Source organism: Chiloscyllium plagiosum, unplaced genomic scaffold, assembly GCF_037043375.1.
Source record: "Chiloscyllium plagiosum isolate Xiang-an unplaced genomic scaffold, Cpla_swu_hap1 HiC_scaffold_8, whole genome shotgun sequence".
NCBI classification, from domain to species: Eukaryota; Metazoa; Chordata; class Chondrichthyes; order Orectolobiformes; family Hemiscylliidae; genus Chiloscyllium; species Chiloscyllium plagiosum.
The window spans coordinates 101219490-101234333 of record NW_028270146.1 but is presented as its reverse complement, the minus strand read 5'-3'; the positions used below and the strand labels follow the sequence as shown (position 1 = coordinate 101234333).

The following is a 14844-nucleotide window of genomic DNA, read 5'->3' as shown; positions in this document are numbered from 1 at the left end:
AGTGAGAATCTTTTTCCACGTATGGAGTCAGCTATTACAAGGGGGCATAGCTTTAAATTAAGGGGGGGTAGGTATAGGACAGATGTTAGGGGTAGGTTCTTTACTCAGCGAGTTGTGAGTTCATGGAATGCCCTGCCAGTAGCAGTGGTGGACTCTCCTTCATTATGGGCATTTAAGCGGGCATTGGATAGGCATATGGAGGATAGTGGGCTAGTGTAGGTTAGGTGGGCTTGGATCGGCGCAACATCGAGGGCCGAAGGGCCTGTACTGCGCTGTATTCTTCTATGTTCTATGTTCTATAAACTCTCTCCCCAATCAGTTGTAGGCAGGAATGAGGAGTTGAGGGTACAATCATAATCTTTTTTGCTTTTATCATTCTCAGCAAGGCAGCATTTATTGCACATACCTAATTGCCCAGAGGGCAGTTAAAATTCAACCACATTGGTGTAGGTCTGGAGTTACATGTAGGCCAGGCAGTTACCTTCCCTAAAAGGTCATTGGTGAGCCAGATAGGTTTGTCTGACAATCGACAATGGATTCAGGGTCATTGTTAGACTGTTAATTCAAATTCCAATTTGAATCCAGGTCCCCAGAACATTAACTGAATCTCTGGATTAACAGTCTAGCGATAATACCATTAGTCCATTGCCTCCCCTGATCTTGCTGAATAGCAGAGTAGGGTAGAGGGTGCTGGCCAGGCTAGCCCTGCTCCTGGTTAGCACATTTTTATGCTGATTACTGCATATTAAAACACGCATTTAGTTTCCCGATAGACGACCATTACAATATCTGAGAGGGTGGCACGAAAAAAAAGGAAATTTTAGAAAGAATTAATCATCAAAGTTAGGAAAACCTCAATCTAAAAAGTTATTATGGTCCTTTTGACAACTGGGATACACGTTACACACAGGTGATGTTGGCTGTTCTCCGACTCTGAACGAGATTAACTGTTCAGTTGCATTTTTACTAAAATATTCCAGCATTACTGAACCCATTTTGAATTTATCTTAGAAGAAGAGTTTTAAAATATAGGGGTGGAATGAAGGCTCAGTGGTTAGCACTACTGCCAAGGGAGCCAGGTTCGATTCCAGCATTGGGCGACTGTCTGTATGGAGTTTGCACATTCTCCCATATCTGCATGGGTTTCCACCAGGTGCTCCGGTTCCCTTCCACAGTCCAAAGATGTGCAGGTTAGGCGTATTGGCCAAGCTAAAGACAGGGTTACAGAGACAGGGTGAGGTGTGCTGGGTCTAAGTGAGAAGTTTTTCGGAGGGTCAGTGCAGATTCAATGGGCTGATTGGCCTCTTTTTGATTCTATGTTATTAGATCAGTTCTCTGAATTACTAGGGCAGTAACCACTACAGTATTGTACTGGCTCACAGTTTTGATAGGCACTTCCTACAGCCAAATAATCCACTCTGATGTTGGCATTCCTCCAACTCTGTTTTCTTGTGTATCTCCACTCCCTTTATGGTGAAAGAGCCTTGAACCATCCAGTCCCTTAGCTCTGGTTTTCCTCCTTAAATCTTTTCATTGCTTTACTCCCTTAAAGTCACCCCTTTCTCTTTTTGACCAACATTGTCATCAGCTATTCTAATGTCTACTCCTCTGACTTAGTTTCAGTATCTATTGGCAATGTATCTCTGAAACACCTTGGCATTTTCTTGAAGATTCAATATCAATTTGTAGCACCTTTAACATAACAAAACATCGCAACAAAACATGCATCCCAGGAGTATTATGTAACACTAGTTCCATCTTGGTTCAGAAGTCAAATTTCAGAGTGTAACTATTAATTTTAACATTAGATAAATGAGTTTATCCAGTTGAAAAACTGAAACACGTCTTTGATAGAAATAAGACTCAAACAAGCCTGGGTTTATTGTAATTAAAAAGTAATTGTTTTGTTTTCAATAATGTTAGCATTGACATTAGGAACATTTGAACAATGGGTGGTAGTTCCAGAGGATCTCTACTTACTTCATGTATAATTTTAACTTTTTATTGCAGTTCCCAAATGAAAAAATGTTAGTCAATAGTATATCCTGATGAGTCATAAGCTCTATAACAATCAAATTATTCACATCGAATCCCTACATTGCAGAAAGGGGTCATTTGGACCATTGAGTCTGCACTGACTCTCCAAAACGTATCCCACCCAGATCCATCTCTACATTTCCCATGGCTAATCCACAACCTGCATACTACAGTGAAATTTAACATGGCGAAAGTACCTAACCTATACATCTTTGGTTTGTGGGAGGAAACCGGAGTACCCAACAGAAACCAACATAGACATGGGGAGAATGTGCAAACACCACAGTCACCCATCCACCAGAGGCTGGAATCGAACCTAGGTACGTGGCACTGTAAGGCAGCTGTGTTAACCATCGAGCCACTGCATAGAGTCCTCCAGCATGGAGTCAGGCTCTTTGGCCCAAACTGGTCCATGCCAATTAAAATGTAGCTCAGTGTTTAGAGCACTGGTCTTGTAAACCAGCACTGGTCAGTTCGAGCATCAATGGAACCTTTCAAGAGTTTTGAATCCTTGCTCCCTTCACAGTGTAAGGACCAATATTTTGCAAACTTGATTGAATTTTTCGAGGAGGTGAAGAAGGTGGGTAGAGCAGTGGATGTTGTCTACATGGATTTTAGTAAGGCTTTCGACAAGGTCCCTCATAGTGGGCTCATCCAGAAGATGGTTTGCAAACGACACAAACATTGGATGAGATGTGGATAGTGTAGAAGGTTGTCATAGGATACAGCGGGATATAGATCAGTTGCAGACATGTGCCGAGAAATGGCAGATGGAGTTTAATCCAGGTAAGTGCGAGATGCCGCATTTTTGGGAGATCAAATGTTAAGGAAAAGTATACCATTAATAACAGCATTGACGTACAAAGGGATTCTGGGGTTAAAGTCCATAGCTGCCTGAAAGTGGCCATACAAATAGGTCGGATGGAAAACAAGGCATATGGCATGCTTGCCTTTATTGGTCAGGGAATTGAGTACAAGAGTCAGAATTTCATGTTGCAGCTTTATAAGACACTGGTTAGGCCATACTTACAGTATTGAGTTCAACTCGGGTCGCCACATTACAGGAGGGCTTTGGAGAGAGTGCAGAAGAGGTTTACCAGGATTAGAGAGTATGAGCTATAAGGAGAGGCGAGAAAAACTCAGGTTGTTTTCTCTGGAGTAACGGATGCTGTGGCGAGACTTGATAGAAGACTATAAAATTATGAAATGCATAGATATAGTTGACAGTCAGAAACTGTTTCCTAGAGTTGAAATATCTAATACTAGGGCATGCATTTATTGTGAGAGGAGGAAAGTTCAAAGGAGACATGAGAGGCAAGTATGTTTTTAAACACAGGGTGTGATCGGAGTCTAGAACTGCTAGAGGTGCTGGTGGAGGCAGATACATAGCAGCATTTAAGGGACTTTTAGATAAACATGAATATCCAAGGAATAGAGGGATATAGACCAAAGGCAGGCAAAAGGGATTAGCTTAATTTGGCGTCATGTTCAGCACAACATGTTCCTGTGCTGTACAGCCGAGCATGTCTGTGCTGATTATGATGCTATTCTAAACTAATTCTGTGTGCTTGCACCTGGCACCTGGCCTGATTCCCTCTATTCTCTTTCTGTTCATGTGTCTGTCTAAATGCCTCAAACTTTGCTATCATATCTGCTTCTACCATCTCCCTTGGCAGCTGAACCAGACACTCATCACACACTGTTTAAAAAAAAACTTACTTGCACAGAGTCGTAGATATGTACAGCATGGAAACAGACCCTTCGGTCTAACCAGTCCATGCCAACCAGATATCCTAAATTAATCTAGTCCATTTGCCAGCATTTGGCATATATCCCTCTAAACCTTTCCGATTCATATACCCATCCAGATGTCTTTTAAATGCTGTAATTGTACCAGTTTCCAGCACTTGCTCTGGTAGCTCATTCCATATATGCATTACCATCTGTGTGAAAAACTTGCCTCTTGTGCGCCTTTTAAATCTTTTAAACCTAAGCTTTCTAGTTCTGGACAACCCCCGCCCAAGAGAAAAGACCTTGTCTATCTACCCTATCCATACCCTTTATGATTTTATAAACCTCTATAAGGTCACCTCCTTTAAACTTTCCCTCTCTCACCTTAAACCCACACTCCCTAGTAGTTGACATTCCTATCCCAGGAAAGAGACTCCAGCTAACCACCCCATCGATGCCTCTCATAATTTTATATACTTCTATCAGGTCACTCCTCGGCCTCTGATGTTCTAGTGAAAACCTCTAGTCTAACCTCTCCTTATAGCTTATACACTCCAGTCGAGGCAACATCCTGTAAACTACGTTTGCATCCTTTCTATTGCCTCCACATTCTTCCTGGTAATGTGGTGACCAGAACTACATACAGTATTCTGAATGTGACCTGACCAAAGTCTTACATAATTGCACCGTGACTTCCCAACTTTTATATTCACTGCCCCAGTTGATGAAGGCAAGCACGCCATATGTCTTCTTTACCACCTTATCCATTTGTGTTGCCACTTTCAGGAAGGGTCATTGAATATTTTTAAGACAGAGCTGGATAGAGTTAGAGGGTAAGTAAGAATGTAGAACTCTGAACACAAGAGATCAGTCACGATCCTATTGAATGGCAAAGTGGGTTTGAGAAGACAAATGGTTTACTTCTATTCATACTTAATATGTTTATATGATTCTTGTAGTAGGGGAATTGTTGAAAAACAAATAAGTACTTGAATCGTTTAACTCAACTAAATACAATAAGCTTTGTCAAGAATGTGACATTGTGTTGTAGTTGAGTTGGGGCATTTGAATTCATCCTTAAATGTTAGCATTCTCTAACAGGATCATAAGGAGGCAAGCAAGGACATTTCAAGTAAAGTGGCTACACTCTTGGTCAAAATGGTATGTTTTAAGAAGTGTCTCATTGGAAGAAAGTGAGGTAGATTGGTGCAGGGAGACAGAGAGCTGGGGGCCTACGCAACTCCACGCACAGTCACTATCAGTGGAGGAATTATAACTGAGAACGCGCACAAGGCCAGAATTAGTGGAACACATATCTCAGTTGTAGGGAGGGAGGAGATTCTACGAGAAAACTGAGGGAAGTTCGTAGAGGGATATGAAAACAAGAATGGGAGTTTTACAATTAAGATGGTGCCTGACCAGGAGCCAATGTATTGAATCCGAACGATATGAAGGCAGGCCATTCGGCCCAACAAGTTCACACAGACCCACCAAAGAGCATTCCATCCAGACCCCACCCCCACCCCATCCCCACCCCATCCCAATAACTCTGCATTTCCCATGTCAGTCAGCAAGGTGATAAGAAAACAGGACTTTATGAAAGTTATGGTCAGCACAGTTTTCACAGAATCCCTATTGGGTCTGCACTGCCTGAAGACTATTTCCCGCTCTCCTCCCCGTTCACCCAACCATCCCACTGTGGGGTTTTGGACAACCTCAACTTCGTGGGAGACTAAATGGGCCTGAGGGACAACTTTTTTTACGCAGAGGGTGGTGCGCATATGGAAGCTGCCAGAGGAAGTGGTAGAGGCAGATACAGTTATAAGATTTAAACAATACTTGGACAGATACATGGAAAAGAAGGGTTTAAAAGGGATAACGGGCCAAGGTCAGTGAAACAGGACTGTAGTTCAATTTAGAAAACCTGGTCAGCGTGGACAGGTTGAGCCGAAGGGTCTGTTTCTGTGCTGTATTACTCTGTGACCATTGTGTTCGAGTATAGAGATGAAGAAGGTGAGGAGTGATTCAGTAATAATAAACTGAGACGGGGGAAGTTGAGTGATTTTAAAGATGGATTTGGTGATGAGTTGGAAGCTCAATAGCAAAGACCAGATTGTGAACAGACTGACTCCATTGGAGACTGTTGCCGGGGAAAGGCATTGACTAGGCACCTCGGATGTTGCAGTGTGGACAGAAAACATTGGCTTCAGAATGGCTCAGTGGTTAGCACAGTTGCCTCACAATGCCAGGGACCTAAGTTTGATTCAATCTCAGGCGAAGGTGTGGAGTTTGCACATTCTCCCCGTGTCTGCATGGGTATTTCCTCTGGGTGCACCGGTTTTCCTCCCACAGTCCAAAGATGTGCAGGTTAGGCGGACTAGACATGCTAAATTGTTCCATAGTGTTCAGGAATGTATAGGCCAGATGGATTAGCCATGGGAAATGCAGGATTATAGGGATAATTTGGGGGGGGGGTTGGGTCTAGGTGAGATGCTCTTCAGTGGGTTGGTGTAGACTTGATGGGCTGAATGGCCTCCTTGCACACTGTAGGAATTCTATGATTCAGTTTTCTTGATATTTTGTAAAGGTGACAAAATTATTTGATAGCACAAGAGTCCAGTTTGGCTCAATTGAACCCTTGCAATAGTCTCCTTTCAACAGTTGGGGGGGGAGGGGGGGGGGGGGGGGGGTGGCGAGAGATAATTTACAAGAGGGAGAACTCTGGCTAACCTCCCTTTACCATTTCCACCAAAGGTGCTGGACCTTTACTCCTCCCTAGGCAGTGCCTAATCCATCCCCTCTGGGCAGGGCTAAATTCGGAGATTTGCTACAATCCGCTGTAATAAACTGACCTGTCAGGGAAGCTCTGGGGTGAATCATTTCTTATTGAAACAAATTCTGTTCTGAATTAACCAATTTTTTTTATTACAAAGTTGATGAAAAAATAAATCAGATTGTGTATGTTGAATTACTATTGAAGTTTCATTAAAATTAACGCTTGTAAATGAATTACTCATTTCCCACAAACTGCTCTTGGCAGTAACAAGAACTCTAATAGGGAATAAATGGATTCTGGGAATTTCTCCTCCGCTATTCTGGGGATCTATACCATGTGGCATTAACTCCAAAAAATACATTTCCGATACAATATTAACTCTGTATTCCTTACTCTAGGATCAGAAAATGAAAAGCACAAAAGGAAGGCATTCAGCACATTGAAAGAGCAAATTGGTACTGAAAACAACAAATGCTGGAGATTACAGTGGGTCAGGCAGCATCCATGGAGAGAGAGCAAGTGGGCGGCACGGTGGCACAGTGGCTAGCACTGCTGCTTCACAACGCCAGAGACTGACTGTGTGGAGTTTGCACGTTCTCCCCGTGTCTGCGTGGGTTTCCTCCGGGTGCTCCGGTTTCCTCCCACAGTCCAAAGATGTGCAGGTCAGGTGAATTGGCCATGCTAAATTGCCCGTAGTGTTAGGTAAGGAGAAAATGTAGGGGTATGGGTGGGTTGCGCTTCGGCGGGACGGTGTGGACTTGTTGGGCCGAAGGGCCTGTTTCCACACTGTAAGTAATCTAATCTAATCTATCATTTCAACTCTAGATGACCCTTCATCACTTTACTTCAGCTCTTGTTTTCAATTCAGCCCATTAAGTCTGCATCACCTTTTCGAAAAGCAATGCAATTCCATTCTCCCACTCCTTCCCAATATTTCTGTAAGTAAATACCTGGACATCTTTTCAAAGGATCAGAATATACCAGCCTATTAGATGGCTCATTCCAAATCTCAACTGTTCTTGAGAAACACCCTTCTCTCAATTTCTTAAATCTGTGCTCCCTGACCTTTTAACCACAAAAAAACCTTTTACTTTGTTTACTATTCTAAATCCTTCCAGGAGTTTTTATTTAATTTTTTAAAAACCTCGGTCAAATCTCCCCATACTTTCTCTGCTTTATGGAGAACAGCATCAGCTTCTCCAGTCTAATCTCATATCTCTGCAATCAATTCCAATCAATCTGTTCTGAACCATGTCATCACTGGCTGGGACTACCATGTATTGCCCTTGAGGTGGTGAGCTGCCTTCTTGAACCACTGCAGTCCACCGCTGCAGTAGGATGACCCACAATACCCTTAGGGAGGGAATTCCTGGTCCTTAAAAATTTGGTGACCAGAATTGGACAATTACTTCAGCTCGAGCCAAACTAATTATTTTTTTAAGGTAAGTTTGTGGCTTTTGCATACTAAACCACTATTTACAAAGCTTAGATGGCAGATGCTTTAACTAACCTGTCCTGCCACTTGCAACTATTTATATAGTGTGTTCCTATTAAAATTGTACCACATAGTTTATACTGGCTCTTTATTCTTCCTGTCAAAATGTCTCACCTCAGGCTTTTCAGCAGCCATGTGTCACCAGCCCAGCTGGGTCTTACTATCTCCTTCAGAGCTAATGACACTTCCCAGTCAAGTGTTATCTGCAAATTGTGAAAACATGCCCACTATGGTCCAAATCATTAATGTATATCAAACACAATAGTGGTCTGCATACTAAGTGAATCTCTATTTTATGATTAGATTAGATTAGATTAGATTACTTACAGTGTGGAAACAGGCCCTTCAGCTCAACAAGTCCACACCGACCCTCAGAACAGCAACCCACCCAAACCCATTCTCCTACATTTACCCCTTCACCTAACACTACAGGCAATTTAGCATGGCCAATTCACCTACCCTGCACATTTTTGGACTGTGGGAGGAAACCGAAACACCCGGAGGAAACCCATGCAGACACTGGGAGAATGTGCAAACTCCACACAACCAGTCGCCTGAGGCGGGAATTGAACCCGGGTCTCTGGCGCTGTGAGGAGCAGTGCTAACCACTGTGCCACCGTGCCGCCCACTCCAGTACAGTAATCCTGATTTTTATTACTTAGGCAGTTAGCTGTTTGTCCTATGTGTCTGTATTTCATTAAATAAGCCAATGATGGGTAGTTTTGAAGGTTTAACTACATACTAACTGCTACCTTTATGCTTTAAAGAGAGACATGGATCACAAACACCACAATAAGGACTGAAGAAATACTTGAATCAGAGTCCCAATGAGAAAGAAGCCATTCAGCCCACTGAGTCTGCACCAACCCTCCGAACAGCAAACCACCCAGTTAATTACCCTATACCAGTAATCCTGCATTCATCATGACTAAACCACTAGCCTGTATATCTCTGAGCGCTACACAGCAATTTAACATGGCCAAACCACCCAAACTGCACATCTTTAGACTGTGGGGCAAAACCAGAGCACCCAAAGGAAACCCACACGGACAGGGGGAAATGTACAAACCTCCGCGTCAAGGAGACAAAATTACAAACATATGAAGAGTGAGCAAGGAATGTGTCAAACTGGATTGCTCTTTGGAAGAGCCAGTAAACAGTTACTGGCCGAGTGGCTTCCTCCTGTTCTGTACTGTTCTCTGTTTTGACTTTGAAACTGTACCCTTCTATTTCTATACCCATTTGGTATTCTATTCTTTTAACTTTTTGAGACACCACCATTGCTGGACGTGGGACTCACTTTAACAATGCCTTTAGTAGACATGGACTGACTGAATGTGCACACCCAGCTGTATTTTACTAGAGACCTCAGAACCTCGACAATGGGACAGAATGGGAGTGCTGTGCCCATTTTTTTAAACTGCCCTTCTGTTGGCACAATCTTCCTGGAAGCCGCTCTCGAATTCACCTGCCTGTGTAGTCAGTGGGCTCCCAATGCTACGGGACCGATTGAAGCTCTGAAACCTCACAAGCCCCCACCGAGAGAGCTGGGCACTGTTGAGTCAAGTAGATGACCAGAATAGCATGTGGCGGGGAGTTCAAAGATTGAAAACTATGTGGCCTTCAGCCTCCACAGCACTCACCTGTGCCCGGTAGGATATTTAGATTAGATTACTTACAGTGTGGAAACAGGCCCTTCGGCCCAACAAGTCCACACCGACCCGCCGAAGCGCAACCCACCCATACCCCTACATTTACCCCTTACCTAACACTACGGGCAATTTAGCATGGCCAATTCACCTGACCTGCACATCTTTGGATTGTGGGAGGAAACCGGAGCACCCGGAGGAAACCCACGCAGACACGGGGAGAACGTGCAAACTCCACACAGTCAGTCGCCGGAGGCGGGAATTGAACCCGGATCTCTGGCGCTGTGAGGCAGCAGTGCTAACCACTGTGCCACCGTGCCGCCCATATTGGGGCAAGAAGACACTGGTTTTGATGACACTCTGACTGCTACAGGGAATACCAGGCCCACTACATTCAGTGTTTCCCCCTGCTCTAGCTGGGTGCTGGTGGAAGAATCCTGGAGGCTGCACAACAGACTCTTGTGCGACAATACTGTGTCTTTAAGAGGTCTATTTTGTGCTTTTTCTTTTAAATGAAGGAAGGTGGAGGTCAGGGATGCCAATTTGTCTGCTTCAAAAGCCATAAAGTAAACAACTTTTGTAGCCTTGAGTTTCATTTTTCCTAAGGTTGGAACAATAGAAGCAGCCTGAATGGGTGGGGTCAAGCTCCCACAGAACCAGGATGTTTAGTTTAGTTTAGTTTTTTAGTAGCAGTTGTTGCTGGGGTCTTGATGCTGTGTTTGGAGCTGTAGTACATCTCTCCCTCCTACAAAGTCACTCACAGTTTTCTCTTGACGTTTTTCCTACTGATCTGTAGAATTTTACGCGGGACAGTCTAATTTTCTGAATTTGCCTTTACCAAAGGTGTGTTTATGTGATGTTCTTATATTGAATCAGTTAATTGGTAACAGTTAACATACCCACTGTTTTGTTCAGCATTTCAATAGAATTACAATTAAGCCAATTCTTTTAATTTTATTTTGTCTATTTTTACACTATTAAAATATCAAGTGTGTTTTGTTCAACGTCGAGTAGTTTGACCGACTGAATTGAATCTGCAATACAACACCTTACACCTTTGAAATAAGAAAAAAATTAGAGTCTAGACCAACTCTGTTGAATATATTTTGAGGGTGTTTGGTCTGGTCCATGACACTGTGTGGAACAGTCCACCAGTCCCGACACTGGCCTGTCCCCATGAAACTTGCCTTGCAATGCATTGGGAACAGTTCTGGCAAGACACACCCCCCCCCCCCCCCCCTCTCCTTGTACCCTCTCCCATCTGCCCCCAGATTTTCCCAAGCCCCTTCAGCCTCCAAACCCAAAGTGCTGCAAAACAAAAATCCAGGCCACAACACACAATGAGCGGGGAGGTTTGAGAAACATATTCATACCTTGGGCTACCTTGACCTCTCCACTCCCAAAGGGAAAGGTAATTGTAGTTCTCCAAGAGTGCTCAGGAGCTGCAAGTGCAGATTTTCTTTTGTTTTCTTTCCTATTTGGGAATTATTTATTCTTCCAGAATGTTATCATCAAGAAGGAAACAAAATGGAAAAAGAACCCAACCCTCAAGGCACAACCAGGTCAATCAGAACATAGTACTAATCAGAACATAGTATTTGCATTGGAATTAGATGGTTGTTTTGAATTACAAGATTATTGGTAGGAGACTGGACAATGACACCGAGTGAGCTACCTATTCTGAGAACTGGTGCAGATATTTATCTAAACAATTTGGATGAGAATTTAGGAGGCATCGTTAAGTAAGTTGTGGATGACACCAAAATTGGTGGTGCCGTCGACAGTGAAGAAGGTTATCTAAGATTACAATGGGATCAACTGGGCCAGTGGGCTGAGGAGTGGCAGATGGAGTTTACATGAATTCGAGGTATTGCATTTTGGTGAAACAAACAAGAGCTGAACTTTATGCAGATGTTTAAATATTGCTTACCATTGACAAATAACCACCTTAAAAATACCGCAGCTCTTCCAGACCCACAAAGCCAATAATCTCAATTTCATAATTTCCTTACACAATTAATGGGAGGACCCTGTGGAGTGTTGTCAAACAGAGACACCTAGGGGTTCAGGTACATAGTTCCTTAAATAGTGCATCACACATGGCTTGCCTTCATTGGTCAGTACATTGAGTATAGGAGTTGGGCGTCATGTTGAGGTTATATAGGACGTTGATGAGGCTACTTTTGGAGTACTGCATACAGTTCTGGTCACCCTGCGGTAGGAAGCATATTATTAAACTGGAGAGGGTTCAGAAAATATTTATCAAGAGGTTTCTGGGATTGGAGGGTTCAAGTTAAATAAGGTTAGGTTAGGATTTGGAGATGCCAGTGTTGGACTGGGGTGTACAAAGTTAAAAATCACACACCACCAGGTTATAGTCCAACAGGTTTAATTGGAAGCACACTAGCTTTCGGAGCAATGCTCCTTCATCACTATCACCTGATGAAGGAACGTCGCTCCAAAAGCTAGTGTGCTTCCAATTAAACCTGTTGGACTATAACCTGGTGTTGTGTGATTTTTAACAAGGTTAGGTTAGGACTTTGTTCATTGGAGCGTAGGAGGTTTAGGGGCGATCTTAGAGGTTTATGAAATCATGTAAGGCATAGACAAGATGAATAGTGAAGGTCTTTTCCCTCGAGTAGGGGAGTTCAAAACTAGAGGATATGAGTTTAAGGTGAGGGGGAAAGATTTAAAAGGAGCCTAAGGGGCAACCTTTTCACACAGACAGTGGTGGAATAAACTGCAACAGGGAGTAGATGATGTAGGTACAATTACAAATTTAAAAGACATTTGGATAGGCACACAGGAAAGGTTTAGAGGGATATGGCCCAAACGCAGGCAGTTGGGATTAGTTTAGATTGGGATTATAGGCGGCATGAACTGGTTGGACTGAGGGTCAGGCAGCATCCGAGGAGCAGGAAAATCGATGTTTCGGGCTGGAGCCCTTCATCAGGAATTCGTGAAGGGCTCCGGCCCGAAACATCGATTTTCCTGCTTCTTGGATGCTGCCTGATCTGCTGTGCTTTTCCAGCAACACATTCTCAACTCTGATCTCCAGTATCTGCAGTCCTCACTGTCTGAGGGGAGACAGAGTAAGGGGTCTGTGTCCATGCTGTGTGATTGTGACTCTTCAAAACAGAGTCACTCAGTTTTAAACAAAAGGGCTTGAGCTCTTTTACTCTAACCCCTACCCAATCCAGACAAACAAAATATGTTCAGGAAAACATTTCATTTTCAAAACATGTTAGCAATTTTATGTCAAAATGTTATTGCTATTCATTTCTAGACAAGAAATGAGCCCTGACTCAGTTCTTAAAATGTTCATTTGGGAGTGAGCATGGTATAACTGCTATTAAGGATCACAAGTTACACCCAGAATCTAATGAATGAGAATACAGTCCTTCACTAATACATTTATCCGAGCTCAACGTAACTAGAGCTAACTCTTTATACCTCTATTAGCCACGTAATAATCCCACCATTCCCAGTGCCAACCAAAACATGTGCAGGCTCTCTGAAGAAGTACTGAAAAATCCATGACCTCAATTTTTAATGCTAACTTGCTCTAAGGAGATCACTGTTCCCCAACCAAACAACGAATGATGTAATCTGTGTTATTGTTTTTAGAAAGTTTGAAAAGAATTAATTAGAAATTGTCTTTTGATGACAAGTACATTTTTTCTCTCGCCGACTTCCCCCAACTCTCTCCCTCTGTGCAACGATGCATTTTTTTTCATCTAAACCCAAAGAACAGGGGTATAGACATGCAGAGAAAAAAAAATGAGAGAATGGGGAGTGAAGTTGTCCCAAGTATGTGAAGGGGAGGGAGGGGGCTGTAATCTTTACTGAAACCACTATAAAAAGTGAAAGTTCGCGGTCAATTTCGAGGGGTTTTGCCCAGAGATCGACCTCCACCCCCTCCCTCCTCCCATTCCCAGATTTGAGGGGGAAACTTCTTTGAAAAGTTCTCGGCGCTATTACAAGAAAGTACTTACAGTCCGGACTCGGAAGATCCGCCTGCTTTCAATGTGTGGTCGTCACCTCCTGGGTCTCATTCTCCGTCTGGGGTGGGGGCGACTGGGAGAAACCTGACTGACCGTCGGTGCTCTCAGAACCGGCTTTGGTGGGGTCCGGCGGGGCTTGGGCGAGCGTGAGCGGCGTGGCTCGGAGGCTCCGCATCGTTAGGCTGCTGCCGCTGCCCGGGAGGTTGTATGAGGTCGGCTGTCTCTCGGGGTCGGGCTGCTGGCCGGACGGGGTTTGGCTGACCTCCGGCCCTTCACGGTGACCGGTGGCTCCCCCCATCTGCTGCACCCCGAGCGCCGGGGTCCGAGGGTCGCCTAGCGGGGCGGTGGGAGGGCTACCACCGCCGGCGTCTGGCAGCAGCATCCTCCCGGTTGGGTTAGCGACGGTGCTGCTGCTGCTGCTGGGCTCGGCAGGTTTGACCGGCTTCCAGATCAGGCTGTAATACACCGCCAGGATGATCGCCGCCAAAGACACCGACAAAACGTACGCCAACACCGTGGCCAGTCTCACCCACTTGGTGTTAGTCTTTGCCGCCATCTTCGCCTTCTTGTCTCCGGTGAAGGTGGCGGGTCTGCCTTTGTCAGGCATGAAATCCTTGTCTTTCATGGTTGCAACCCCTTACCTTCTCTCCAACAATCAGCTCCGCACTGCCCAACCCCAGCCTTTCCCCCTCTCTCTCTCTCTCTCTCTATGTCAGAGCCCAGCCAGCCCCCAGCAGCATTGGACTGAGCTCAGTGCAATCCTCCCTCCACCTTCCACATCACTGCCCTTTGCCTCCCGGAGCCCGGCGGCTGCAGCTGCTGCCAAGGCCAGACAGTGAGAGAGCGAGAGAGAGAAAGCGAATGAAAACAGCTCAGTGCAAAGCCGCTTGTTTACTGCCCCCCTCTCAATGCGCAGCCTCTCCGAGCGGCAGCAGCTGTCACCATCCTGTCAGCAAAAAAAAATAAAACCAAGCGGCGCCTCTTTCAACAAACAACCAGAGGGTGGGCAAGTGAAAAAAAATCTCTTAAAGAGACCACAGCCTGCCATATTGTGCGTGTGTACATCCGTGAACACACAAACATGAAAATCGTATACATAAAATGGGTGTTTTGTGAATCTGTGGGTATACAGTCTGAGTGTGTACAGTGTAT

At 44.4% G+C, this 14844-nt stretch overlaps 1 protein-coding gene across 1 annotated transcript in view; it reads right to left on the bottom strand.

The window, feature by feature from the left end:
• Positions 1-14612, bottom strand: part of LOC122553882 (putative transmembrane protein INAFM2) — a 37633-nt gene extending 23021 nt beyond the window's left edge. The window contains exon 1 of the mRNA XM_043698341.2: positions 13684-14612. Within this exon, the coding sequence (XP_043554276.2) occupies positions 13712-14317 (606 nt within the window). The 5' untranslated portion in view covers positions 14318-14612 and the 3' untranslated portion in view covers positions 13684-13711. The remainder of the gene's footprint in view (positions 1-13683) is intronic.
• Positions 14613-14844: the final 232 nt, after the last annotated feature.